Below are 27,869 nucleotides of genomic sequence, written 5' to 3'. Positions count from 1 at the left end.
CTGGCGCGCCAGATCCTTCTGTGGGCTCAGGGGAAGCTCCTCTCTCTAAGAGCAGTTTACATCCCTGGGTATCTAAATCAGGGGGCAGATATCCTATCGAGACAGGGGCTGAGGCCCGGGGGATGGAGGCTCCACCCCGAGGTGGTGGAGCTCATTTGGAGGGAATTTGGCCAGGCGGAAGTGGATCTATTTGCGTCGCATGAAACAACACACTGTCAGCTCTGGTTCTCCCTCACGCATCCAGCTCCACTGGGGCTGGATGCCATGGTGCAGACATGGCCGAGGCTTCGTCTGTACGCTTTTCCCCCGATTGCTCTGCTCCCGGGAGTTCTGGTGATGGTATGCCGGGATGGGGTCCGTCTGTTGCTAGTAGCACCGTTCTGGCCGGCCCGAGTATGGTTCTCGGACTTGGGTCCCTCCTCGATGGCTCTCCGCTGGAGATTCCAATCAGGAGGGACTTCCTCTCTCAGGCGTGGAACGCTATTCTTCACCCCCGCCCGGAGTTATGGAAACTGTGGGCATGGCCCCTGAGGGGGCACAGCTCCTAGCATCTGGTCTCTCAACTGAGGTTGTTGAGACTATACTCCAGTCTAGAGCTCCCGCCACTAGGAAACAGTATGCCTTGAAGTGGAAACTTTTCGCTTCATGGTGCAGACAGCGACTGCAGAACCCAGTCAACTGCCCAATTGGTACAGTTCTGGAGTTTCTGCAGGAGCGATTCTCCGCAGGGTTATCTCCCTCCACTCTGAAGGTGTGCATTTTAGGAATTTTCTCCAGGCATGGTTAGGGCATTCCTTTACCCGAGGGCCGGGTACGTCCCTAAGGTTCTTACACCAGGGCCCATAGTACTTCAAGCATTCTGTCCTCCTCCGTTCCAGGAAGTAGGCCAAGAAAGGCTTAATCTGCTCTGTAATAATAGGTTGGTTGGATGGATGGATGACTTCTTAAAAGTTTTATTGAAAGATACAGCTCACAACTTTGAAGGCATTTTAATTATTTTAAAATGTCAGCACAAAATAAAGTTCAAATTGAAGAATCACAAAACAAAACAAAACGGACTGCAGTTGACTTTACAGAACTGGGCTAAGACTCAACATCCAACTTATAAATGTTGCAGGGAAATACAATTTCATAAAATGAAATTCCTATTTTACATTTTCAGACCAAAATCAAGTTCAAAACAAAGAAGGAAAAAAAAAGTAATTATGGGAATTATTCCTAGACCTAGTGAATATATACAGGCATGTGACAGTAGATGGCGATAGTAAAGCCAAAATGACTGTTCTTATACACACAAATTCACACCAGAGTTGTTCAGTGTGCTGTAAAATTCAGGTGTTTATTGTTGACTTTGCAGGTAAGACTAATGATGTCTAAGTGCAGATTATATGTTAATGTGTTATGTATACTTTCATTGTATTTTGTGAAGAGTTTATTTCATTCAGATGATATCAGCACTTGGAGGCCGATCATGTTTAACGAGTGTGTAATCATAAGGCCATTAAGAAAGGTTAAGAACTTGTGGTATATGACATATGAGTTAAAAGAGTTTATTAAATTTGGATGCTGTTGACTGTTGATGTACTCGGAAATATACCGTGATTAATGAAGCGTTACAGAGTAGTGATGGTCGGTTCTTGAATGAAACATTCTTTTGAGCCAGTTCTCAGGAAGTAACCGGTTGAGCCGGTTCACAAATCAAACTGAATCAAACGTTAGTTCCAGGTTGATGACGCAGGACGCACAGCCGAAGTAACACGTCCAACTAAAAAAAAACCGAATGAGCTAACCAAAAATAAATAAATAAATAAAAACGAGAAATGTTTGATTTCACAACCTATAGCTTCGGATACTAGTGTATGAAATATGTAATTTAAAATAAATTAATGGTCATTATAACTAAGTTCAAACAACATAAATCAAAGCGCGATTTTGCAGGAATTGTAAGTGTCCTTTTTGTTCCATTTCTATGTTTTTGGAAGGTGTTTGTGTTTGTTTTCTGTCCAGGAAGAAGACCGATTGGTTCCTGGAGTCTAATTGATTATAATTCATTATAAATAACACAGCGATTAAATGTTTAGTTCATTAAATTGTTATATTTGTTGTAATTGTTGCAAAATCATTTTAATTATTAACATAAAGAAAATAAGTTAGGTAGGCTATAGCTTACCATATAATTCGTTCACATGACAACTGTCTTACTAGCTGCGTTCACATCATGTTGTAATTTCTAGATGACAACACGTGACATTCAACTAAGAGCTCCCTTGATCTCAAGAGACACACTAGTGACTGACGCAAGAGGCTGCGCAGTCTTCAGCATGCTTGTTAATGCCCCCGCATCCCGTGCTGGGAAAGCTGGTTCGAATCCTGCTTGGAGCGAATGAGGAGAGTAGAACTGGAGGAGTTACACTCACAGAGCCTCACATGTTGTAATCTTGAAATGATAACAATACAGCTACTGTCTCACAACAGAGATATTCACCTCAGTGAATAAAGTATACACGTACTTTTGAGGTTTATAGACCTCCTATTTCGTGTGTCATGATTTTATTCATGTTGTTTTCTTAAAATGATTCACTTGTGTGCTTTTTTCTGAGCATGCTGACTCAAGCTGCCGTGCACTCTTAGTAATAGTTTACATTTGACTTTTTTCTTGGCAAAACCTATATGCCTTCAGAACCCTTAGACAAGTTGCATGGGATTAAAACAACATCAGGTTGACTAATTATTTACTGAATTTAGATACACTATAGACAAGTTGTGAAGAGGTAAATAAACTACAAACTATAATAAGAGAGAGAGAGAGACAGCTAAATAAGGGTTACAAAAGTTAAAGAGCACATAGTTGGTGTGTTGCCGATACCTGGAATTTGCTTAGGGCCCCCAAATCACTAAGTCCACCCCTGGCTGTCAGTTACAGAGAATGACAACGACTGTTCTCATACACGTGAATTCACAATGCCAGCATTGTTCAGTGTGACAGTCTGCTGTACAGTTCACGTTGTTTATTGTTGATTTAGCAGATGGAGCAATGGCAGAAACAATCCCAATAAAATGTTTTGCCAGGACGAAACCGCCTGATCTGTGTGTAACAGCACTGTGTATGTACAGTAGTATAACCTGGTAAATGTTCGCGCAGGGTTACAAACGTGTTTTTCATGGCTCCACTATATCATATTTAATCCAATCTGTAATTTATAGCAACAAAAATGACAGGTCCAACTTTATATTAAGTGGCTTTAACTACTGTACTGACATTTAAATTAATAATTTGGTAAAATGCACTTATTGTGTATGTAAATGCTTTTACATTGTCCTTATATTTTGAAAAATAACTGCATGTAATTACATCTGTAATTAATTTATGTAATTACATTTGACCCATCCCTTACAACTACCCATCCCACCAGACCTATCCCTAAACTTACCCATATCCCACCTTAATAGCATCAGAAGTGCTTTGTAATGCATTATAATATGAACACAACAACTACAATTTTTTGATGTAAGTAAGGCCTAATATAAAGTGGGGGACCAAATGACACACTACAGTATAAGACACAAGTTGGTCTTTTATAAAAGACCACATACTGTAAAATGTATGTAGGCCTTATAGATGAATGTTAACTAAATTGACAGAGGGGCAGGTACATTTTTACTTCTACAAACATGCTTATTGTGCTTTGTTCGAAATGAAAATGAAATTAATCCCATCAATGTTTAGTTAGGTTCTCCTTTTTCCCCAGGTTGTTCAAATATGGGTCTCTAATTTAGGCACATGACCTACATCCAAACCAGTGTGATGCAGGCCAAAAACGTGAGAACCAGGGTGCCTTTGAGAACAGTTGATGCAGGTGTTCTGACGGGCAAACCCTCGATGGCTCCAAGCCTATCAGTCGAGTGTACTGTAGAGAAGAGGATCTTCTCTGGAGGGAAGTAAACAGCAGTCACGGTGCGCTCCTCCTCCTCTCCATGTGCTTCCCCCACGGCTCTCCTCCCCCTCACCAGAGCAGCAATCATTTGCATAAAATGTGTGTCAGTAGGGCAGCGCTCACATGCAGAAGTCATTCCGATGGCAAACGAGTCCACGCTCAGTCACCTGCCACTGAGAGCAGAGAGGAGGAGGAGGAGGAGGAGGGAGTAGGGAGGAGGGAGGAGGCAAGAGGAAGGAAGAACAAGCAACTCTACTACAGCAGCGTGACTGGAAAGGAAAGAAGGAGGGTGTGTGAAACGGAGCAACAGTTCTTGGCATAGCTACAATAACACAAACAATTGAAAGGGCAAAGAAAGGAGGGGGAACTCGTGGGGGGAAAGCTCAGTCACATTTTTAAGACACCTGAAAACGTGCCCGGTGTTTAGTGTGAGGCTTGTTACACAGCTCTGCCTTGGAGAACGATGCCAGTGCACCGGCTCTGATTGTTTTGAAGAAAAGCGCTACTGTAATGCACGCGACACAGTCTTTAAGGTCATCTTTCAAAGAGTGAGGACGGCACATTGCCCTGCTTACCTGAAGGACGTCTGGCATTAGAGTGTTGCTTCTTTCTCGAGACATTGCCTAACAGACTTCTTGAAGTTCTTACCTGTGCAGACGGAATTTGAAACACAGACCCGACTCCGATACCTGCATTTCCTTCATCGACACCAGGAACAGGCACCATGGACGGCAGTCCAGGTGAGTTAAAAACAATGTATTGTCTATAAACACGAATGAATGCAGGTAAATGATTTGCACGGATGATAGTAATGTTTCATTCACCCGTTTAGCTGTTTTAGCCAACTTTGTCATTTATTTTAATATCTTGTTTAACTTTAGAAAACGGTGGCACGGATATATATTGGTACTGACTTTGAATATAAAATAAATACATGTACTGTCAAGATTTGTAATTAAATTACATTATACTTTGACATGTTTATCATTTTACACACACACACACACACACAATGCTTTTTAGCATCTGCACACTGCAATGAATGTCAAATCAATTTTTGGACTATATCACGAACGGACTACCACGTTTTGGCAAATATTTCCGGTCTTGCGTTGCACGTAAACAAACTCACGTGCAGATCGCTGTCCTCACGCGCTCTTCCCGGTAGACTGTACGGTGAGCGTGATTTGACCAAGTACAACATGTTCCTGGAACATCATTCCAATCAACCAATCAGAATTGAGAGATAACTTTTCAGGAAATGTCAGTTTTAGGCTTCCAATCAGGATTAGGTGCTTCTACATTCTTGTTAACTGATTTTAGGAATAAATTATGGGTAAGGTTAGGTTTAGGGGTGGGGATTGGGTTACGTCTGTATTTTTGGACAGTAATGTTGATCCAGGAACAAGTCTTACTTGGCAAAATCACTGCGACCAGACTGTACATCATGACGCATCATCCTCATAAATTAATCGAGAACTGGTTCACGGCGTGACCTCCAACCCAGCGACTAGTTGCTAAAAATCAATTTGCAGTCATAAAAAAAGAAAAGCTATCCAGCCTCATTCTTTTCCGCTTCGTTAGTGATTTAACACCCGTCTCCAGTAGCTATGGGGGTGGGTAAAATCCAAACCCAACCTTGGCTACTGTAAGGTTTTTGTTTTCGACCAGGTTACTGTGATTCATAAACGAAGTCAGGCTTGATGACTGACTGACATCATCTATAGCGCTCCTCCTGTACATTCCTGTACATTCACTCCAACACGTCCTCAAAGTGTAGCTCAATAACTGCTCATGAACATGTGAGAAGATCACGAAACACAGTCAACATGAATGGCGCAGCTGGCAATATGTTTACTATCATCACATGGCATTCCTTATGAGCCAATAACATGTTTTTTAGATGGCTAATCTTAAATTATTTATTATAAAGTCATATAAAAGTGCTCTTAGACATTTGTATTTTTAATAAGTCTGAATGTAAAGTATCCAACTTATAATAATCTTTGGCAGCAAATATAATAACGATAAATACATAGTAACTCAGTAGGCTCTAAATTACAAGATTAATATACAATTTCTTGTATGTGATCACAGGCTACAATTTGCTGAAAGGTTCAACCATCATTTAAATCTAAAATATGAACATCTCTGGAAACACATAGCTAGCTGTGTTGGCCATGTCATATCCAGTATGTTTTTTGTGAATCTGGTGCCGGGGATTTCTTAGAAAGCGCTCAGTTTGCCACCTGCATGATGTTGTCAGGCGCAGTGGTGTTCATACAGACAGACTTTCGCTTTCACCGTCACGAGGATCGACTCCGAGCTCCACGTGCCACGCGTGATTTCCCAGGCACACAGCCCCTCCTTGCTTGTGTTTTTGTTCCGGCAGCCCGTGTCTCATGCAGCCTCTGAAGGGAGGGAGGCTGGTCACTGGGTCAAAGTCAAAGAGGCACAGATCTGAGCTCAGATCTTTCTTCTCTGCCTGCATGATCTCTGTTTAACTCTTTAACACACTGTTATGTGATAGAAGATGCTCCTTTTAAGGCCATGAATAGCTCGTATGTACTATATAAAAATATTTTTCTAAGTTGTAAAAATGCACGAAAATACTATTTGACATGTTTAATTCAGTGCGTTACTTGTAATTCTTGTAACACTAAATCTGATAGTGTTCCTTAATTCTTAATTGCATTATGCACACTTTTAAGGGATGCTGTTAAAAATAAATGAACTATATTACAAAGCAAAGGATAATATAATAGTTGTTCATATTTGGAAGTTGCATAAGTTATACTGCACGTGTGTGTTGGCTCCTATAGAAGATAGCAACACTGACCTACTTTTCAGCAGCAGCACATGTCTGAGGGCATCCAGCTCTACGAACAAACCTTGAAACAAGAAATCAAAGCCTCCCAACTGAGAAAGCTCACCTGCCAAAACCAGTGAAAATGGAATTTACTTATAGGGATAGTTCACCCAAAAATGAACATTCTGTCATAATCACCCCCATGCTGTTTCAAACTGTATAACATTCTTTCTTTTCCACACAAAAGAAGATATTGTGTATTATGTATTTGTACTTCTTGGTACCATTTACATCCTTTATATGCAAGAGACATTTCTCAAAATATCAAAATACTGTAATTGATATTCCACGGTAGGAAAAAAATCATGCAAGTTTGGAACAACTTGAGGGTGAATTTTTTTTTTGAAGGGGGGGGGGGGGGAACTTTAATGTCCATTTTTGGTTTAAAATATAGTTCAGTCAGACTAATTTTGAAAATTTTAATGTTTATGATTTTTCTATCATTTGCTATAATTAATTATATAATTAGCTCGTTGGTGGTATGACCAGAGGCCATTGTATGATTGGCTGAGGTGCCTCACGTGATCCATGTTAGCTGTTATAATTTTTCCAATAGTAATTGACCTTCGCATCTTCCAATAATAAGACGATCTCTGTTTCTAGGGATCCTGAAGACCTTGATTAGCTTATTAAAGTGTGTCTGATTAGGCTTGGAGCTAAACTCTGCAGGAAAGTGGACCTCGAGAGCCAGAGTTGAGAACCCTTGCAATACAACATATATAGGCTACTAAACATAGACAGGCCTACGTTTACACTATTCTGATTTAAATCCATCCACAAATTGATTATACTAAAAAATGTACTTGCATATCAACTGGATATTGTATCCATGTCTACATCTGTCTGTTATCATTATTGCTTTTGAGTGGGAGGTTTGTTTTCCCTCATGGCAGCTGCAAAAGGGCAAATTCAGACAAAAACGACTGAAATTCAATAACCCGTTCATTTATTCACTCTTTGAGTCACTCATCACCCATGTGCATGTGAGACACATTACACTAAAGCAAAGGTTTAGTGTGTCATGGTGTTTAGGGAAATTATTATGTCTGCGTGTATCCTTTTAAAATGCCACAATGGTCGTTCATTCAGGTGGGATTAAATTGAGAAGGATAGTTAATGTAGCCTAATCTATATCCCAAGCCATTTGTGAGGCATCATGTTATAAGCAAGTGAGATGAGGTGAAATGTGTTGGGTTTAAAAAAAGAAGGCAAACACAAAACAAGCTCATATGTCGAGTAAACGTGACCGTGCACGTTCATGCATGCACTCCAGTTTCCGGTGACTCGAGTATTATAAACACGCACGCATAAATATGGCCTTGGTTACTGTTTTTATGTCCTCTTCAAACGTGAGCAGCAGGCTGGCAGTTTGTGCCTTTTTTTTCTCTCGTACTGCGGCTGTTCTAGACACGGGACTGCGGAAAGAGGCTTGTGCTTTGGGGCGTTCACTATGTCAGGAGCACATGTGAGTCGGCGGTCAGGTGGCTGGCAGCTCTGGAGGAGCGAGCAGCGCGCGTGGGAGTTCTCAGATCTGTGTTTATGATTCGCAAACAAATTGTTCTTTGGAGTTGGTTCTTTATAAAGATTCGGTTTAACTGACTTGGAAAGGTTTTTTTTTTTTTGAATGCTTGAAAGAACATACAAAATACCAAGAAAACAACAGTAAGAAAAATCTTAATACAATTCAAGAAGTCCAAATAGCAGCATAACAAAAAAATACATAGATAACCAAAATAAACATAACTAGACAATTAAAAAAAGAAAAATAAGTACATAAAATACAATACAAAGGGCTTAATCATCAAAAAAATATCTTCAGAAGATTACATAGTTTAAAGGCTTTTTTTTTTATGACGCATGAGTTTTAAGGATTTGAAGAAGACCATTAAATCTTTCTGGAAAAGTAAGAAAGTGGGGGTGACTCGGGAAGGTTAATAAGAGTAATAATTTGAGCTGTAGGAACGAACTTTGCAACTGCACTTACACGATGGAGACTTTCTGACGCAAGGAAAACGCGTTAGAAAGGTGGCAGCACTGAGCTGACAAAGAAAAACGACATTTAAAAAGCTAAAATATAAAAGGTAATTCAGAACATAATAAAAATCAGGAATTGAACTAACACACAACTTGTGAAATTCAGCATGCAATTCCTTGGAACACGTTTTGGAGACGCAACTCAAACGGATCGAATCACTGGAGTGAACCGACTTGCTGAAATAAATCCGATTCCTCAACGATGCACTTGCACACGTGAGTCAGTCTGGCTCATCCTGGCTCATTTCTCTCACACTGGCTTCCAGAGGTTTGAAGCATGTGATTCATGGAGACGGATGAGCTGACAGACTGGGAGCAGCAGAGGATTCAAACATGTGGGACATTTCCGAGTTCACATATATAGAAATGAGTGGCCTGGGAGCTTTTTTAAAACATCCTACTGGTCTGGTGTGGGGGTAAAAGCCTCAAATAAATGACAGATTTGAGGAATTCTGTAGAATGAATTTAAACATGCAACATTTGTAAAACTGAATGACTGCACATTCTTATTGGTGGTTGAAATTAGTCACAATACTTAATAAACATGTGTAAGGTGCAGGGGATATGAAGAAAACTGTAAGTTAATGCTTTCCAATTCTGTTAAAGTGAATTCCGCTGTTGCCCCTACAGAGCAATTGACCCTTCATAAAAACTCGCCCTCCTTAGTTACTGTCACTATGTCCGACAAGCCATGCCACTCTCACATTACACATTATGTTCTCACATTACACATTATGTTCTCAAAAAAAAAGAAATGTAAAAAATAAATACCATTTTGTGGCTCTTTAATGTGTCGTGACATGTCACTCTATTACCTCAGTTCAAGCGGCATGTGAACCGATCGTCTTTTCATATTTACTTAGAGCATGAAATAAACACGAATGAACATCAGAACATATTTTATTTCAACCGCGGAAAGACATCAATATACAACATTTTTCAAGTTTAAGTCCACCAAAGTTACAGTTACACAATTACAGAAACTTGTTATTGGCAATACATTATGCAGACTAGCTGCTGTGAGCATGTAGCTATACTGTGCAAATAGCATGCATGAAATTACCCATAGCAGATCTAGACCGGTGGAGCTAGGGGAGGTGGAGGGTTACTGAGGAGCGAACCAGACTTTTTAAATGTTGAGTAAGCAATCTCATTGGCTGCTGATGTACCAGAGACCAATCTGGTTGTGCATGTAGTGAACAATTTTATTACTAGCAGATTGCATTAAGGATGTATCAGTCTGCACCATCTGGAGTTTTATGATAGAGCTAGATATAAATGATAAGACCAACTTCCCTTAATGTAATATTCTTTGTTTTCTCTCATTTTCCTTCACACACAGGCGGAGGAGTGATCCTCTATGCAGGCTCAACTGGAAGCGCCAGCCCCAGTCCAGGAAGCCCATCCAGTGGATACCAAACCCAATCTCCAGCCTCTCAACCCTCATCCCCAGAGGAGGTCTCGTTCAATGAGTTTGGTGACCTTAATAAACATCCAACTGGAAGCAATGTCAGTTCTGCAGGGGGCAACAGACTGGTTTTCCAGTTTCCAGAAGTAAGCAGTGCTACCACTGTCAACCCTGTTACACCGACGGTAACATCATCAGGGCAAAACACCTATTCTCACCCAGTAGTCGGCAGGCGACCAAGTATGTTCACGGGTACCTTTACCAGTGAGTATTATCAGAGTCATTTTTGATATTGTCTCAAATTCGGTAACCATCGTCCACTGCTAACTTACTGTTGACAATTTGTGTTACTAGAAACAGGAGGTATGGTGTTGCTCTGCAAAGTATGTGGGGATATTGCTTCAGGATTTCACTATGGTGTCCATGCATGTGAGGGATGCAAGGTGAGAACAGACACATACACACTCACATGCACATAAAAAACCCTCAAAATGCGTAACTGATGTGTTTAGTGTCAGTCTGAGACTAAAGCCACACACACACCTAGAGAAACACACACATTCACTCTGATCTTGTGTTGTCCTCAGGGTTTCTTCCGCCGCAGTATCCAGCAGAACATCCATTATAAGATGTGTGTGAAGAATGAAAACTGTCTGATCATGAGGATGAACCGCAATCGCTGTCAGCACTGTCGATTTAAGAAGTGCCTCTCTGTCGGCATGTCCAGAGATGGTATGAGCTTTAAACATACAATTATTTACAGTGTTTGCTAGGGGACATATCAGTATTGCTACAAATACTTAAGTGTTAAGAATGTTGCTGGGTTGGTAAACAACCACCTAGCAATGTTCTAGTAACCTCCCAGTACACCCTAGTAACTGCGCGTTTCTAAGCAGTTAGAGCAGAATATTGACTGGTTGGACTTAAGCCAGTAAGAACCCACTTAACAACCACATGCAACACCCTAGCAACTGCTCAGCAACATGATAAAAATGCTCAGTACAAATCCGCAACTTCATAATGCAAAGTTTCGCTTTGAAAATCCAGTGATATTTTCAATCAGAATCTGCAAATCTGGAGTTTCGAGTAAGGGCAAAACAATTTCCTCATGCAGATTTTGCATCAGGTTCAAGTTTGTTACACAAATTTGATACTTTAACCAACAGAAAGCTGCTTGTTTGATGCATCGCTGCTGTATTGACAATGGAGAATGAGTCTTTTTTGCCTGCAAATTTTGCTAATATGACCTCACCACTACAGTATATTTAAAAAATACCTTTATATTTCCTCAACCCTACATCCACCATCTGTTCTGTGCTGTTTGCCCCTATAGCTTACACCCCATTCTGACAGTTTACTTTCACCGCTGATTTATTAGTGTGGGCTCTCCGAAATCCCACAAGTCATCACTCACTGTAAAAACTGCAGCAAATCAGGTTAATTTGGGGAATTGGGGACACAGATGGCCCGAACTCCTAGTACACTGCAGTTTAATGCGTTTCCAGGTCTTCATTTGCTGTATTGCAGGATTAATTAAGATCCAAATGCTAGCTGGGATTTAATAAAGTGCTTTGTCGATGTAACCCAGAAGCTAAGAGACCTTTATTTCAATTGAATGCAATGCATAAACATTCTAAAATATATTTTCGATCTGTCCTCTAGCACACTTTGCCCATACAGGACAGCATTGTCTCTGGGGAGCTTTGTAAACTGGGCTGATAATAAATCATATTTTCTGGGGCTAGTGTACATATTTAGGTGACCTAAAAAGCGGGAAAGTAAAGATAAGCACCATCATATTTCAACGTCACATGATGTATTTGACCTGGTTTTCCTCCCCAGTAGCCAGTCACACTGTAATTACACTAGATTTCAAATTTATTTGGAAGTTTAGGAATATATGAATAACAATTGTGGGTTTTAACTTTTCAGGCTACTGTAATGTTGTAGTGCCCTCAAATGCAAAAAACGTAGCTAATACTCTGTCGCTGACTATATGATAGATGCTAATCTCCCTCCATTATATTATGTCATTGCATTTGTCACCTGAAACCTTGACGTCTCTCCTTACACTGACCCACGCCTTCACCTGATGGTGCTATATGACACCTCTAAACACAAAAACCCTTCAACTCATTGTTATATTATAGACCTAAAGACCTAGTTTTGCATTGGTGCTTGTCTTAGAAGTTTTAACCTAACCTTTCTTGCTGAAGGCACCTCCCATTTCTCAACACTTACTTGCTCCTTATCAGTCCAGTTTATCATGTTCCTGTGCCATACAATGTTTCAGCACTTAACTATTCTAATGTGACCCTCAGTGGCATCACCTCTGCTTGGGTGACCCACTGACCCACTTCCCAATGGATAGAGACACAGAGAGAGGGAAAGAGAAGGATGGGGGAGGTGTATTATACAGTAGTAGGATCTATAAAAAGCTCAGAGAGGTAGAGTAGGGGAGACTGGATGAGAAAACGTGGGGGATGTAGAACAGAAGCTTTGCACAGCAGCCGTAATCGGTAAAACCATCTACCAAATGTGTAAATGCAAGATAGTAAACTTAAACAGGAACCTCTTTCTACTGTGTACTGTATGCCATTGCGCAGCATCCATAGAGGAAACTGTTAACCTTAGGCTGAAAGTATACTTCCCTTTTAAACATCCCTGTCTATGTGATATAAATTTCGTCATCAGCACTGTCCACTGAAGTCCACAGGCAGCCCAATTTTTGTGTCTGTACAGACTTGTGCATGGACAACAGCACATGTACGAGAGATTTGAGGACTGTCTGGAGAGTCCAAAGCATCTATCTTACTGTGCTCGAGATGGAATGAACATGGAAAATTAAAAAAATCTGGGCCATTAGAGTTCATAGCAGAGACTATATCTTTTTGTGAAAAAAAAAAATAAGGCATTAATTTTATCAGTTCTTGCATTCCCTGGGAATCGAACCAATGTCCTTGAGGGCTACTTTCTTTCAAAGTTTAGCTCCAACTTGCCTGAAAGTTTTTAGTATGCCTAGCAGGTTCAGGTGTGTTTAGGGGTTGGAGCTAAACTCAGTTTAACCCATTTGTTTAACCCATCCAAGTGCACACACACAGCAGTGAGTAGTGAGCACACACACACACCTGGAGCAATGGGCATTAGGCCACAACTGGCCTAAACTGTACCCTTGTTTGGTCTACAGGAAGTTTTTAATGAAAGATTTGTATTTAATGGCCTTTTTATAAATCAGAAAAGGCAATCAAGGTTTTGCTGCCCATCTAACAATCCCATTTAGCCATTACTATATTCACAATTCAGCACAGCCTCTCATACCACAATGCATTATTGTAAAGCTTTAAGATAATGGACAACTTTTTGTATCACCATTCTGTATAGTAACATTTATACCCCCATTTTTTCAAGCTGTGCGATTTGGGCGCATTCCGAAGCGCGAGAAACAACGCCTACTGGACGAAATGCAGAGTTACATGAACAGCCTTAATGAATCAGCGTCCATGGACATCACCTGTACTACACCCACCGAGACTCCTTCCAGCCCTGAAGATGGCCAGTCAGAAGAGGCCATCAGTGCTACCTCGCAAGCTTATCGCAATATCTTTGTGAACGGGGAGAAGTTGTTAGTGAAGAGTAACGATGACGACAACATCAATAACAACAATCCTTCTTCCTTCCGCCCTAATCCAATTCAAGAGTCCGGCTACAGCCATTCTCGCCCTCAGCCAAGCATCTCACCCCAAGATCATTCCATCCATTCCACAACAAGCTGTCTACCCCGATCCAGATGCCCAGTCACCAACCACCACAGACAACCGACAACCCGAGTTATGGACAACAGTCACTATAACTTCCCACAGTCCTCAAGTCCCAGTCAGGGAACTACACCTTCTCAAAGCTATCCATCGAAGCACAACAATTATTCCACTCAAACGTCTTGTCCTTGGAGACCGAGCCCTGGTGCTAAAGTTCTGGTATGTTTTTATGATGGCATTTGATTTGTTTGCTGGTCTTAGTTTACTATGTTCTATAACTTAAAATGGTCTCTTTCTCTTTCTGTATTTTTTTAGGCATGTCCTCTCAATGCATGTCCCATCTCCCCAGCCAGTCACTCCAGTCAACAGGTCTGGGAGAGTTTCTCCCAGTGCTTCACTCCAGCTGTTAAAGAAGTGGTTGAATTTGCCAAGAGCATTCCAGGGTTTCAGGCCCTGAGTCAACATGATCAAGTCATGCTGCTGAAGGCAGGAACCTTTCAGGTGAGAAACGCCAACGTCTGTCCTCAAATCAGTTCTTTTGACGTAATCGTTAAAAAAACGGTCCAGATATTCCTTTCCTTCATGACCCTATTGCCTCATCATGTGGTTTATTGCAGGTTCTAATGGTGAGGTTCTGCTCGCTGTTTGATGCCAAGGAGCGTACCGTAACATTCCTGAATGGTCAGACCTACCCGCTGGCATCCCTGCGAGTTCTAGGCATGGGCAGTCTTCTGGACGCCATGTTCGAGTTCAGTGAGAAGCTGGGGAACATGGGTCTGAAGGCCGATGAGATGGCCCTCTTCATGGCTGTGGTGCTGGTTTCTGCAGGTACCTTGGATTCCCAGTAATTGAGAGAATTATCACATGCAAGCATTATTCGAAGTATGTTTTTATTACTGAGCTAGTTGTCTGAGGTAGTTGCTTGTGTAGACTGATAACAAGGCAGCTTACTAGAGTTTGGACCAGAGCTATAATGTTTACATCCGAGAGACAATACTTCTGTTACTCTCTATCAGATCGTTCCGGTATCTCAGATATGGGGGCCGTAGAGCAGCTCCAGGAGGATTTGATCGGCGCTCTTCGCGCTCTCATCACTCGACGAAGGCCAGAGGACAGCTCACTCTTCCCCAAACTCCTGCTACGTCTGCCTGACCTCCGTACCCTCAACAACCAGCACTCCGAGAAACTCCTAGCCTTCCATATTGACCCCTGAGAACAGAAAGAGACAATTACTTGACCTACCCAAGTCTACACATTAATAAGGGGTCAAAACATAGATTCAGGGTGCTCTTCTTGTACAAATAAGCCATGCATATTGCAGGATAAACATCTGATTTTGACTAGCACTTACACAAACACCTGAGACTTGCGCCACCTCAAGATAAAACTGACATTGAACTTTTCCAATGCAACATAAGTGGAACAGAATTATGGAGCAGATGCTGGACATTTTGACTTTTCAGGATTGTTTTCAAGAAATGTAAAAACAGAGGAAGATGGTATAGATTTTGAGGTGATGGCTGTTTTATAACTAGAATTAATCTGGGCTCACAGTGCAAGATCATTGTGCAAGTTTTGGGACGTTGTAAGTATTTTTCTCACTCCGGATGCTATGCATTTATCATCAACCTTTCAGATAAACTTCAGTTCAATTGCACAATTCAATAATTTCATTAAACACATTCTCTTTGTGGACCTTTATAAATATTGTTTATATTTGTCAGGCAGTCAAAACCTTGGTTGTAAAAAACATGTATTATAATTGAAATATACTGTATGATAGTTTCTTATAACTGTATAAGACTGTAGTATGTATTAATGTCAGGGACAATGGGTTCTTTAATGAAGAAAGGACTCCTCGATGTCTATTAAAGTGTTAAACCAGCGTCATTTACAACAGCTCTGCATGGATATGGTTTATTCTACCCTTTGCAGTTCACAATGTTCTGAAAGAGGATGGGTTAGCAGCAAAAGTGGACTTTGCCATTTCTACGCAAATTCAATTCATTTATTTCATGTGCATCTAAATGTATATTTGGTAAATGTATTAAGCTTCTTTGACAGATTATGTGATATTAAAAAATTACCTTTCAAGTTTTGCAAAGCATTTTATATGCATGCGTATTGTTCTGCACGTTTCGTTGTACATGGAATGCTGATGGTGCACAATGGTATCCTAGCAACTGGCAAATGGAGCCAATGTGTATGGAGCTGATGTATGATATATGCCAAGATTTCCACCTTCATTTAAATAATGGCTCCAGGGGTTCAAGTGGGAATGGGAATCTTTGTTTCCCTTCATGCATTTTTTAATCAACAAATTGAAGACTATGTCACTATGGTGCCATTGCAGTATAGTATTGTAGCACAGAATAATCAGACTAGAATAATTATTATCAGATTATTCTGTTTATAAAATTAATCAACCTGAATATCATGTGCTGTTAATCATGTAATATTCCAGTTATAGTGAATACTTCCTCTTCACATGAAATGTTAGGCTAATAAGATGCTCTTGGTAGAATGAGGATGAATGGAGAAACTCAGTTTGCATTTTGCCCTCTTCCCTTTGCCCTGTGTAGTTGTGGTTTAAAAGATAAAGATTAAGAAAGATTAACATTATTCATTCTGTCTCATGTGGTCTTAATGTTTGCAACTCCTTCCTCTCACTGTCTTGACAGTGCCACATGATTCTTAAGAAAAAATATAGAAATAAAAGAATAATTATAGAATGAGAGAGATTTTATCAGCTTGATTATATAACTACTAATATGTATAGTACATGAAACCAATAATGCTTGCCATGGAATTACATACTGTAAGTGCGTCCTCTTGAGGTTACTGTGCCATATTACATTTAAATGAACAGTAACATTAATGACATCAGTTTTAATAAAGCCTTAAAATGGTTCATGTATGTTTGAATAAGCATATAAAATATAGATAACACTTTACAATCAGGTCTCATTAGTTAGCATTTGTTAATGCATTAAGTAACATTTACAATGAGCAATTTGTTATAGTATGTATTCAATCGTGTTTTATTAAAGTGCATTATTAACTATTAATTGTTCACATTGCTCAGATCCATTAAATAATATTAATAGCCACAGCTTTTGTTTTTAATAATGTATTAAGAAATGTTTAAATACATTTTCCATTCTTAGTTCATGATAACAAATGTAACTAACGTTAACGAATGGAAACTTAGTCCAGATTCTACACAAAATAACATTTGTTTTGTAATGAAACCTATGTATATCTGGACTTATATGCAGTAAGTGCGCCCTCTTGATGTTACTGTGTCATACTACATCAACATGAACAGTAACAGTGACAAACTACATTAAATTAGTTTGAATAAAATCTTAAAATATGATTTTACAAGGTATTATTTACAGTTTCTTGTCCAGCCAATGTAGGTTGCAAGTTAAAATCCAACAATAACAAGAGAAAAAACACTGAACATTTAACGTGTGGCACACACACACGTTTGTTTCTGTGAATCGTGGGGACTTTCCATAGATGTCTATTACTTTTACACTGACCAAACAATATTTTCTATCCCCTAAACCTACCCCTTACAGAAAACCTGTTTGCATTGTTACACTTTCAGATAAACATCATTTACTATTTTTAATCTTTCCCCCGTGGATCAAAAATTGTTAAAAATGTCAGGTTTTACTATCCTTGTGGGGGGGAGCAGAGAACACGCCGTCAAGCAGCTGAACCATTGGAAAGCTTACAGGTTGTGCTGCGACGGTGAAAGAAAGGACTGTTATTTTGAGTTATTAATTAAATCAACACAAATCGTACGACAGTTTACCCTAGTGACATGGAGGCTTCCAGGCACTTTAGAAATAAACCTTTAACTTTCTTAATAGCTCATTAGACATGTTCCTGGATTAACTTCTTTTGTTGATCCTGGATCAACATTACTGTCCAAAAATACTAAAGACTAAAGACTAAACCCAATCCCTACCCCTAAGCCTAACCTTACCCATAATGTATTCCTAAAATCGGTTTAGAATGATAGCTGATTAACAAGGGTGTAGAAACACCTAATCCTGATCGTAAGCCTAAAACGGATATTTCCTGAAAAGTTATCCCTCAATTCTGATTGGTTGATTGGAATGTTGTTCCAGGATCAACAAGGATGTTGATCCAGGAACATGTTGTGCTTGGTCAAATCACGCTCACCGGTCATATGTATAATATTGCTTATGTAATAGCTTTTAAGCAATACCTGTGTTGCATTGTGATCTGCCTGAAAGCTATAAAGCTGCCTGAAGAGCACATATGAAGTAGACTCGCTCTCTCAGTCGAAAACAAGGGTTTGAGGGTCTGTCCAGATAAACCTCACTCGTCCACCTCACAAAGTAGAACACAGCTCAAGATTCCACCAAAAGGAAGTGTGTGTGTGTGTGTGTGTGTGTGTGTGTGTGTGTGTGTCTTCAATTTTGTACTTTTAAAATATATATTTTACATGATATATACAGTGGTGGCCAAAATGATTAGAACACTAGTATTTTCAGCAGCTAAATATGGATTTTAAGTCGGTTATTTCTATCTTTTGCTGTAGTGTGTCAATAGGAAATATCAGTTTACATTTCTAAACATTCATTTGGCCATTAATTGTAATAATGCAGTGAGATTTTTGAGCTCCACACAGAGATCTGATCTGATCATCATCAGTCTGTCTGGAGTCACATGAAGAAACAGAACAAACTGAGACCGACTCAATCCAGAAGAACTGTGTCTCTGAGACGCTTCAAGAGACCTCCTGCAAGACTGCAGTGCTGTTAAAAGTCTTAGGCACTTGTGTAAAAATGCGTTTTTTGGTGTGAGCATCCTTTGTGTTTAAAGCATATCTATCTAATCTGACTATTTCTATCTATCTATCTATCTATCTATCTATCTATCTATCTATCTATCTATCTATCTATCTATCTATCTATCAGAACTAACATTGTGTCTTTTGTCTTATATATCATTTTTTCTTGTCTTAATTTTGTCATTTTATTATCTCTTTGCAGGATGTCCTGGTTACTATGGTGAAGGATCTTTTTCCTGGGATGACATGTATATTAGACATGTTTTTATACGAAAGGTAGCAGATGAAATATTTACACTTAATTATATTAAGTATAGAGGACAATCAAATCAAAACGTTTGTAAAACAAAAAATCTTACTCTTACTCTTTTCATATTCTTGCAGGTTTATTCAATCCTGATGCTGCAGCTCTTTTCAACAGTAGCAGTTATTGCTCTCTTCACATTCTGGTGAGTAACTGATTCTTGCTCTATTACTAATATATCACAATGTCTCGTCACTGAATTACACTGTCGATCAAAAGTTTGAGGACAGGAAGTTTTCACAAAAAGTTTTCAACATTGATAATAATCAGAAATGTTTCTTGAGCAGCAGATCAGCATATTATACTGATTTCTGAAGATCATGTGACACTGAAGACTGGAGTAATGATGCTGGAAATACAGCTTTGAAAACAGCAATAAATTACATTTGACAAAATATTCATACAGAAAACAGTTCTTTTAAATTGTAATAATATTTCACAATATTAGGTTTCTTTTACTGTATTTACTCTATAACAAATACATGCAGCCATGGTGAGCACCACTTCTTTCAGAAACATGAAAAAATCTTACCGACCTCAAAACTTTTGAACGGTAGTTAATGTTATGTATCAATTATGTGTAAGCATATTCGATTGTATATGAACTATTTGACATTCCTGATCCTTTTCTCTCTGCTGTAGTGCTCCAGTGAGGATATACATTCAGACACATCCTGTGTTATACTCCATGTCCAAGTATGTGAAACTGCTGTTTAATCAGTAATTAAAATGTTTAAAGACATAAATGCTCTAAAATGTTAACGACGTGGTCATTTATTTCAGTATACTAACTGTATCTCTAACTCAAGCAATGTTTGTATTTTGCAGTCTTCTGTTTCTTGTCACATATATCTCATTGGCTTGCTGCAGTGATTTGAGGTAAGTCAATAAACTGTTAATAAATTGCAGTTGTAGTTATATACTGGTTAAACACTCATCTCTTATATGAAAAAAAAAGGATTGGGAAAACATCATAATAATAGTGGCATCCATCTTTTCATTTCTGTATTACAGGAGGCAGTTTCCATGGAATCTTATTCTGCTTACAATCTTTGTGAGTGTCAAGATGCATTAAAGGAATAGCTCACCCCAAACAATTTGCTGTAAATTTACTAACCCTCAGACCATTTAAGATGTAGATGTTTGTTTGTTTGTTTGTTTTTTCATGGATTTGGAGAAATTTAGCATTACATCTCTTGCTCACCAGTGGATGCTCTGCGGTGAATGGGTGCCGTCAGAATGAGAGTCCAAACAGCTGATAAAAACATCACAATAATCCACACTCCAGTCCATCAGTTAACATCTGGAGAAGACAAAAGCTGTGTTTGTAAGAAATAAATCCATAATTAAAGCATTTTAACTTTAAACCGTTGCTTCAGGCTAAAAAAATATATATATAAAAATAGAGTCCATAATCTATAATAACGCTCCCTCCAGTAAAAAAATTCCATCTCCTGTTGTCTCTCACATCAAATCCACTGACAAATTTGTTTAGGGCTGTTTTGGACTGTTTGGTTCATAAATGTTGCTTAGATCTGTGCATATTTCCTGATTCAGATGAGATGAGAAGAAGTCTTATTATGGATTATGGACTCATATTTTAGCTAACAGCAAAGATTTGAAGTTAAAAAATGACGATGGATTTGTTTCATGGATGGATACAGTATGAACACGTAGCTTTTGGCTTCTCGAGATGTGAACTGATGGACTGGAGTGCTGTGGATTATTGTGATGTTTTTATCAGCTGTTTGGACTCTCATTCTGACGGCACCCATTCACTGCAGAGCATCCACTGGAGGATGGAGGATCCATCAAAGAAAGAAAGAAAGAAAGAGAATATTTTCTCTTGGAGCGAACTAATCTATTTAAAATTTCATCCACTTTGACTTATAATTTTACACTTACATACTTAAATCTGTCCCTCACCCCAAGTAAAATGCATGTTGTCCTTTGGTCTAATTAAATTCTAGTATTTTAGAATTTCTAGACTCATAATTTAGAGTGTAGACTGTGGATTGCATTTTTTTTTTCAATCATTGCATTAATATAAATTAAAATATGCCTGATTTTTAAATGTTCTTTTTCCCCCTCTGTCGTTCATTTTGCATGCTTTTGTGCAAATGCAGACTCTGAGCATGGCTTGCATGTTGGGTTTCATCTCTAGGTAATGACATGTCTGTTGTGTGTGCATGCTTTTCCAAACATATTTTTTTTAAGTCTACAAGATATGTTTAATTTCTACTGAACATAACAGTACCTGTTCTTACTTCTGCCAGTTTCTACAACACCAAGTCTGTAGTGCTGTGCATTGGCATCACTGCCATAGTGTGTCTGTGTGTCACCATCTTCAGCTTTCAGAGCAAGGTGAGCAAATGCCGGAAGAATTATTCCAACTATAAATACTAATAGACTTTTTACTGTACATCAGTGTATTTTGTTATATTTGTGTTACCATGATGATATATGCACATGTAAAATACAGTAATATTAAAATTCTAAAGTGTTGTTTTTTGACTCTCTAGATTGACATCACCTCTTTCCAAGGTCTTCTCTTCATTCTGTGTATGGTCATGTTTTTCTGTGCTATTGTCATGGGATTTGTGGTTCCCTTTGGCTATGTAAGTATCCAAAAATATAAGTAAACTAGACAAAAAAAAAAGAATAAAATAAAATAAAATAAAAGGTTGTCAAGGCAAACTTTGACGTTGGCTTGATAAAGCCTGACCAGAAAGTTTGAATTTTGAAGTAATTTTAAGATTAACATAGTTTTTAAAAGCTCAACATTTGAAGGTTTTAAGGCCATGCAGTCTCTCAGACCGACAATTTGGGTCACATATTATTTTAAGGTCTAGTTCTCTCTATTAACTATGACTTTTGCCTCAATAAACTTCTAATTACTGCTTATTAATAGTTAGTAAGGTAGTTGTTAAGTTTAGGATTAGGGATGTAGAATATGCTCATTCAGAATATGTGCTTTATAAGCACTAATAAACAGCCAATATGCTAGTAATACACTCTAAAAATGCTGGGTTAAATTCAACCCAGTGCTGGGTAAATTTGGGCTGTTTTGACCCAGCGGTTGGGTTAAATGTTTAACCCAACCTTCTGGGTAGTAAACCAACCGCTGGGTCAAAACAACCCAATTGCTGGGTTTGTCTCTATTTTACCCAGCACTGGGTTGCATTTAACCCAGCATTTTTTAGAGTGTATGCATGCAACTATTTAATAGTGAAAATTGGTCCCTAAACGAAAGTGTTACAGACAAATCAGTAGCAATGCTTTCACGTTGCTAGCATATTGTGATAGTTTAATGGTCATAGCTCTAAAGCTCGAGGAGTTACAGTCACACTCTTAAAAAATGCTGGGTTAAATACAACCCAGCGCTGGGTGAAATATGAACAAACCCAGCAAGTGGCTTGTTTTGACCCAGCGGTTGGGTGAAATGTTGAACCCAACCTTCTGGGTAGTAACTTAACCACTGGGTCAAAACAACCCAATAGCTGGGTTTGTTCATATTTTACCCAGCGCTGGGTTGTATTTTTAAGGAGAATAATCATTTTAGGTTTAAACAGAATAGCAATATGATGGCTTTCTCAAGTCAACATAAATGTAGCAGCACCTGAACACCTCACTGAGTTTTCAACAAACAAGTTGAAGGTTGGGTTAAACATTTAACCCAACTGTTGGTTGAAAACAACCCAATAGCTGGGTCAGTTCATATTTTAACCAGCGCTGGGTTGTATTTAACCCAGTGCAGAAATGTTCGTTTAAGGAGAATAATCATTTTAGGTTTAAACAGAATAGCAATATGATGGCTTTCTCAAGTCAACAAATGTAGCAGCACCTGAACACCTCACTGAGTTTTCAACAAACAAGTTGAGGACTGTATTTTTGGTTTTAGATAATTATAGTCCTAATAGCTATAATCGTCCCAGTCCTAATCTGTACAAAAGCATTAACAGTCCAAATATAGATACTAGTCACTTTCTAACGGCTTTGTCTTTTGAAAGGTTCCCTGGTTGCATGCAGTCTACGCCAGCATAGGAGCTGTTGTCTTTACCATGGTGAGAAGCAGATTAGTCAAGAAAGGATTATGGTTTTAAATGATGCTTATTTAATCATGTGATTAAGGTGATATAACATTGACTGACCTGTGTCTCTTTCTCTTCTCTCGCATCTTCTGTCCCAGTTTCTTGCCTTTGATACACAGCTGCTGATCGGGAACAAGCAATACGCAATGAGTCCTGAAGAATATATCTTTGCAACACTCAGTCTCTACCTGGATATTGTGTACTTGTTCACGTTCCTGCTGCAGTTGTTTGGTAATGGTAGAGAATGAGCATGCTTGTGTTGTAATAATGTCTGTCACGTACAATACTGATAGCTAATGTTTCAAACTGTTCTGCAACCTCAACATTTTTAGAACAACATGTGGCCTTTTATTTACTGTTTAAAGAAAATCAACTCTGTAGGACTGTTTTCTCAGGTTCTGAGATATGCACTTCATGTGTTATTCAAAGGTCAAAGTCGAAAACTTTTCACATGACTAAATCATTGTGAATATACTTGGTTGCACCAAAACATGTGCAAGGACTGATTTTAAAATAAAAATTTGCAAGGACTGAAATTGAAATAAAAATAAAATTGAAAATACAAATTAAGGTCCATCAAATCTGGGATCTTATCATGAACTATTGGCTTAAAAGGAGCTACAAAAATGAAGTAAGGTCTTTTTTGCTTATGACAAATGATTTTATTTATAATTATATGTCAATAAAATTTTCACTCAGCTGGCAGTTGAAAGTTCAGAAAGTTCAAATGTGAAGTTTATATTAAGCTCTATTATTTTCATACCAATAATCTATTTATTTTTTTAATATAAATGTTATGCAGTCATTGAGTGTTAAACTAACATTATTCTGAAACTGTGTTATATAAATATTTGATTATCACAATTTGACATTGTGAGATCATTCATTTTGCAATACACTGTAGTATTATAACTTTCGCATACAGGTTATTCCATATTCGACAGTTCATCATATATCATCTGCTGCCGGTTCTGTCCTCATTAAGGGATTCATATTTCTGTCTATGAAAAATAAATGCACAGAAATTAATAATAGACAGATACTAAACTATGTTTACAAATAGAGGTGTGCAACACATCAGGCATCAGGAATAAGCATGAAAAATAAATAAAGGAACCGTGCCAGAGGTCTTGTGTATGTGTTGTGTATGTTTAGATTTCAAACATATACTGGTCAGAAATCTCAATGCTCATGATACATGAGCGATATCACATAAGCAGCAGAGGAATATGGCTCTATATCAGCATGGCTGTATGTAAATTGTACGTTTCAGCATCAGTCAAAACTTACATAATTGTAAATGTTACATACTAATTCATACGTTTAAACAATTAGACCAGGCTGACAAGATATGACAAACTTCTGTGTTCACCATGTGATGTTTGATGGGTTTATGAAATTGTGGACAGGAGTTGGTAAAACGTACTCATGATTTCATTAAAACGAGGTAACAAAACAGTAAAACGTACTCACAATTTTCTTAAAACTGTGCACATGATTTACTTACTTTCTTTATTATTGATATTATCAATGTATATTACTAATATTTGATTATTATTGACGTTAAAGATCTTTGGCTGTGTTTGCATAATGAATACGCTTTCATCTGAGGGTGACTGGGCTGATATTGGGTATAAAAGGTGACTAACAAACAAAATGAAGAAATTAATTTTTGTTCACTATTGTTCACTACTACGGCACAGCTAATGGCATTGCGTTATGTGCGGCAATGTCATTTGCCCTTGACTGGGAAACTGGTAAATAGCCATTAGTATTCCATTTGGGATGAGACCACCCTTCTCAAATTGAGACATTAGTAAGATCAAGCCCTTCCTAACAGAACTCGTCCAGGAACTTGTCATTTCTAGTCTGGACTATGGTAATGCTCTTCTGGCTGGACTCCCAACATGTGCAATCAAACCTCTGCAAATGATCCAGAATGCAGCAGCACGTCTCATTTTCAATGAGCCCAAGAGAGCCCATGTCACACTGCTTCTCATCTCTCTGCACTGGTTTCCAGTTGTGGCTCGCTTCAAGTTCAAGACCTTGGAGCTTGCCGGGCTCTGCACCCTCCTACTTCCGCTCTCTCTTACGAGTCATGTCCCCTCCAGCAGCCTGCGGTCAGTAAGGGAGTGGAGCCTTGCTGTCCCATCGAGAGCGGCTCAAAATCACTCTCAAGGACATTTTCTTTCACCGTTCCTTACTGTCCTGCAGAGTTTAGCTCCAACCCTAATCAAACACTCCTGAACAAGCTAATCAATGTCTTCAAGATCACTAGAAAGCTACGGGCAGGTGTGTCCATCCTTTGCATACAGCATAGTATACCAGCCTACCACTTGTAGTACTTGTGAACTGTTCTCTTGCTTTCCATGATCTTCGCTGACTAATTGCTCGTCTGTTGAACTGTGTGAAGTGGTATGCAAAGTTCACATAATTTCCTTGTTTTCATTCCTGAATGAAGGGTCTATTAACTTGGTGGTTCCCAACCACGTTCCTGGAGCCCTCCAACACTACACATTTTGCATGTCTTCTTTGTCTTTTTCAGATGTTGCAGTCTTTACTAACGAACTGATGATGTGAACCAGGCGTGTTTGGTTCAAAATATTGATGTGACATGCACAATGTGCAGTGTTCCAGGACATGACTGGGAACAACTCGCGTATAAAGACAGCCCCTTGCCTCCACCTACTGGCGTAACAAAGTAACCTGCACCGAAGATGCTAGGAAATCCCCAGCACCAAAATGATTGATTCATGAGACCAAAGTTTAGATGTAACCAAAACAAATAATATCTTGTTTAACCACTACAAAGTCTCCAGAGCCAGCGACAAATGGCAGAAGGACTTGCCGAGGTAAGGCTCACGCCATTGCCGCTCACTGGGAGAAATACCAGGTGTTTTGAGTTGATTAGCTGATTGGCATGTCACCATATTCTAATTTGTTGAGATAGTGAATTGGTGGGTTTTTGTTAAATGTGAGCCAAAATCATCACAATTAAAAGAACCAAAGACTTAAACTACTTCAGTCTGTGTGCATTGAATTTATTTAATACACAAGTTTCACAATTTGAGTTGAATTACTGAAATAAATGAACTTTTCCACGACATTCTAATTTATTGAGATGCACCTGTACGGTTTCAACCTAAGCCTGTCCTCATTAAGGGATTCATATTTCTGTCTATGAAAAATAAATGCACAGAAATTAATAATAGACAGATACTAAACTATGTTTACAAATAGAGGTGTGCAACACATCAGGCATCAGGAATAAGCATGAAAAATAAATAAAGGAACCGTGCCAGAGGTCTTGTGTATGTGTTGTGTATGTTTAGATTTCAAACATATACTGGTCAGAAATCTCAATGCTCATGATACATGAGCGATATCACATAAGCAGCAGAGGAATATGGCTCTATATCAGCATGGCTGTATGTAAATTGTACGTTTCAGCATCAGTCAAAACTTACATAATTGTAAATGTTACATACTAATTCATACGTTTAAACAATTAGACCAGGCTGACAAGATATGACAAACTTCTGTGTTCACCATGTGATGTTTGATGGGTTTATGAAATTGTGGACAGGAGTTGGTAAAACGTACTCATGATTTCATTAAAACGAGGTAACAAAACAGTAAAACGTACTCACAATTTTCTTAAAACTGTGCACATGATTTACTTACTTTCTTTATTATTGATATTATCAATGTATATTACTAATATTTGATTATTATTGACGTTAAAGATCTTTGGCTGTGTTTGCATAATGAATACGCTTTCATCTGAGGGTGACTGGGCTGATATTGGGTATAAAAGGTGACTAACAAACAAAATGAAGAAATTAATTTTTGTTCACTATTGTTCACTACTACGGCACAGCTAATGGCATTGCGTTATGTGCGGCAATGTCATTTGCCCTTGACTGGGAAACTGGTAAATAGCCATTAGTATTCCATTTGGGATGAGACCACCCTTCTCAAATTGAGACATTAGTAAGATCAAGCCCTTCCTAACAGAACTCGTCCAGGAACTTGTCATTTCTAGTCTGGACTATGGTAATGCTCTTCTGGCTGGACTCCCAACATGTGCAATCAAACCTCTGCAAATGATCCAGAATGCAGCAGCACGTCTCATTTTCAATGAGCCCAAGAGTCACACTGCCACACTGCTTCTCATCTCTCTGCACTGGTTTCCAGTTGTGGCTCGCTTCAAGTTCAAGACCTTGGAGCTTCTGCACCCTCGCACCCTCCTACTTCCGCTCTCTCTTACGAGTCATGTCCCCTCCAGCAGCCTGCGGTCAGTAAGGGAGTGGAGCCTTGCTGTCCCATCGAGAGCGGCTCAAAATCACTCTCAAGGACATTTTCTTTCACCATTCCTTACTGCTGGAATGACCTATATAACTCCAGACAGCCAAATCCCTCACAATCTTCAAGAAATAATTGAAAACCCATCTCTTGCGTGAGCACCTTACTGCATTCTCCTAAAAATGTTCTCATTATCCCTCATTCCCGTCCTGTCTCAGCTTTTACTATTTTGAATGATGACCGAAACCTTGTTTAACTGGCACTTCTCGTGTTTATTGCCATCCTATGATGAACTGCTTTTGGTATGCTTCAAGTCGCTTTGGCTAAAAGTGTC

General features: G+C 38.9%; 2 protein-coding genes and 1 long non-coding RNA gene across 3 annotated transcripts; 2 read left to right on the top strand and 1 right to left on the bottom strand.

Moving 5' to 3' along the window:
• Window positions 1-4,032: 4,032 nt before the first annotated feature.
• Window positions 4,033-16,099, top strand: nr1d4b (nuclear receptor subfamily 1, group D, member 4b). The gene is made up of 8 exons (XM_016232891.1): window positions 4,033-4,675; window positions 10,181-10,510; window positions 10,601-10,689; window positions 10,834-10,978; window positions 13,655-14,220; window positions 14,317-14,502; window positions 14,619-14,829; window positions 15,018-16,099. The coding sequence occupies exons 1-8, from the start codon at window positions 4,660-4,662 to the stop codon at window positions 15,212-15,214; spliced, it is 1,740 nt and encodes a 579-aa protein (XP_016088377.1). The 5' UTR covers window positions 4,033-4,659; the 3' UTR covers window positions 15,215-16,099.
• Window positions 16,100-19,038: 2,939 nt separating this feature from the next.
• On the top strand, window positions 19,039-23,955 carry faim2b (Fas apoptotic inhibitory molecule 2b). Its single transcript, XM_016232890.1, has 10 exons — window positions 19,039-19,111; window positions 19,220-19,284; window positions 19,782-19,835; window positions 19,968-20,018; window positions 20,154-20,193; window positions 21,266-21,303; window positions 21,416-21,503; window positions 21,662-21,757; window positions 23,150-23,203; window positions 23,329-23,955. The coding sequence occupies exons 1-10, from the start codon at window positions 19,082-19,084 to the stop codon at window positions 23,476-23,478; spliced, it is 666 nt and encodes a 221-aa protein (XP_016088376.1). The 5' UTR covers window positions 19,039-19,081; the 3' UTR covers window positions 23,479-23,955.
• On the bottom strand, window positions 23,779-26,528 carry LOC107551330 (uncharacterized). The gene is made up of 2 exons (XR_001604753.1): window positions 26,358-26,528; window positions 23,779-24,201 (listed from the first exon to the last, which is right to left on the bottom strand). It is a non-coding gene; the product is annotated as an uncharacterized lncRNA (long non-coding RNA).
• Between the last annotated feature and the right edge of the window lie 1,341 nt (window positions 26,529-27,869).

The sequence above is a fragment of the Sinocyclocheilus grahami genome, unplaced genomic scaffold (genome assembly GCF_001515645.1).
Source record: "Sinocyclocheilus grahami isolate Dianchi unplaced genomic scaffold, SAMN03320097.WGS_v1.1 scaffold420.1, whole genome shotgun sequence".
Lineage (NCBI taxonomy): Eukaryota > Metazoa > Chordata > Actinopteri > Cypriniformes > Cyprinidae > Sinocyclocheilus > Sinocyclocheilus grahami.
Note: the sequence above shows the minus strand (reverse complement) of the source record. Positions and strands in the feature narration are given on the sequence as shown.

Coding starts and splice junctions, on each gene's coding strand:
- nr1d4b (XM_016232891.1), top strand. Junction 14,221..14,316: donor GCCCTGGTGCTAAAGTTCTG/GTATGTTTTTAT, acceptor GTATTTTTTTAG/GCATGTCCTCTCAATGCATG. Junction 14,503..14,618: donor TGAAGGCAGGAACCTTTCAG/GTGAGAAACGCC, acceptor GGTTTATTGCAG/GTTCTAATGGTGAGGTTCTG.
- faim2b (XM_016232890.1), top strand. CDS start 19,082: ATGTATATTAGACATGTTTTTATACGAAAG. Junction 21,504..21,661: donor TCTTCAGCTTTCAGAGCAAG/GTGAGCAAATGC, acceptor TTGACTCTCTAG/ATTGACATCACCTCTTTCCA. Junction 21,758..23,149: donor TTGTGGTTCCCTTTGGCTAT/GTAAGTATCCAA, acceptor GTCTTTTGAAAG/GTTCCCTGGTTGCATGCAGT.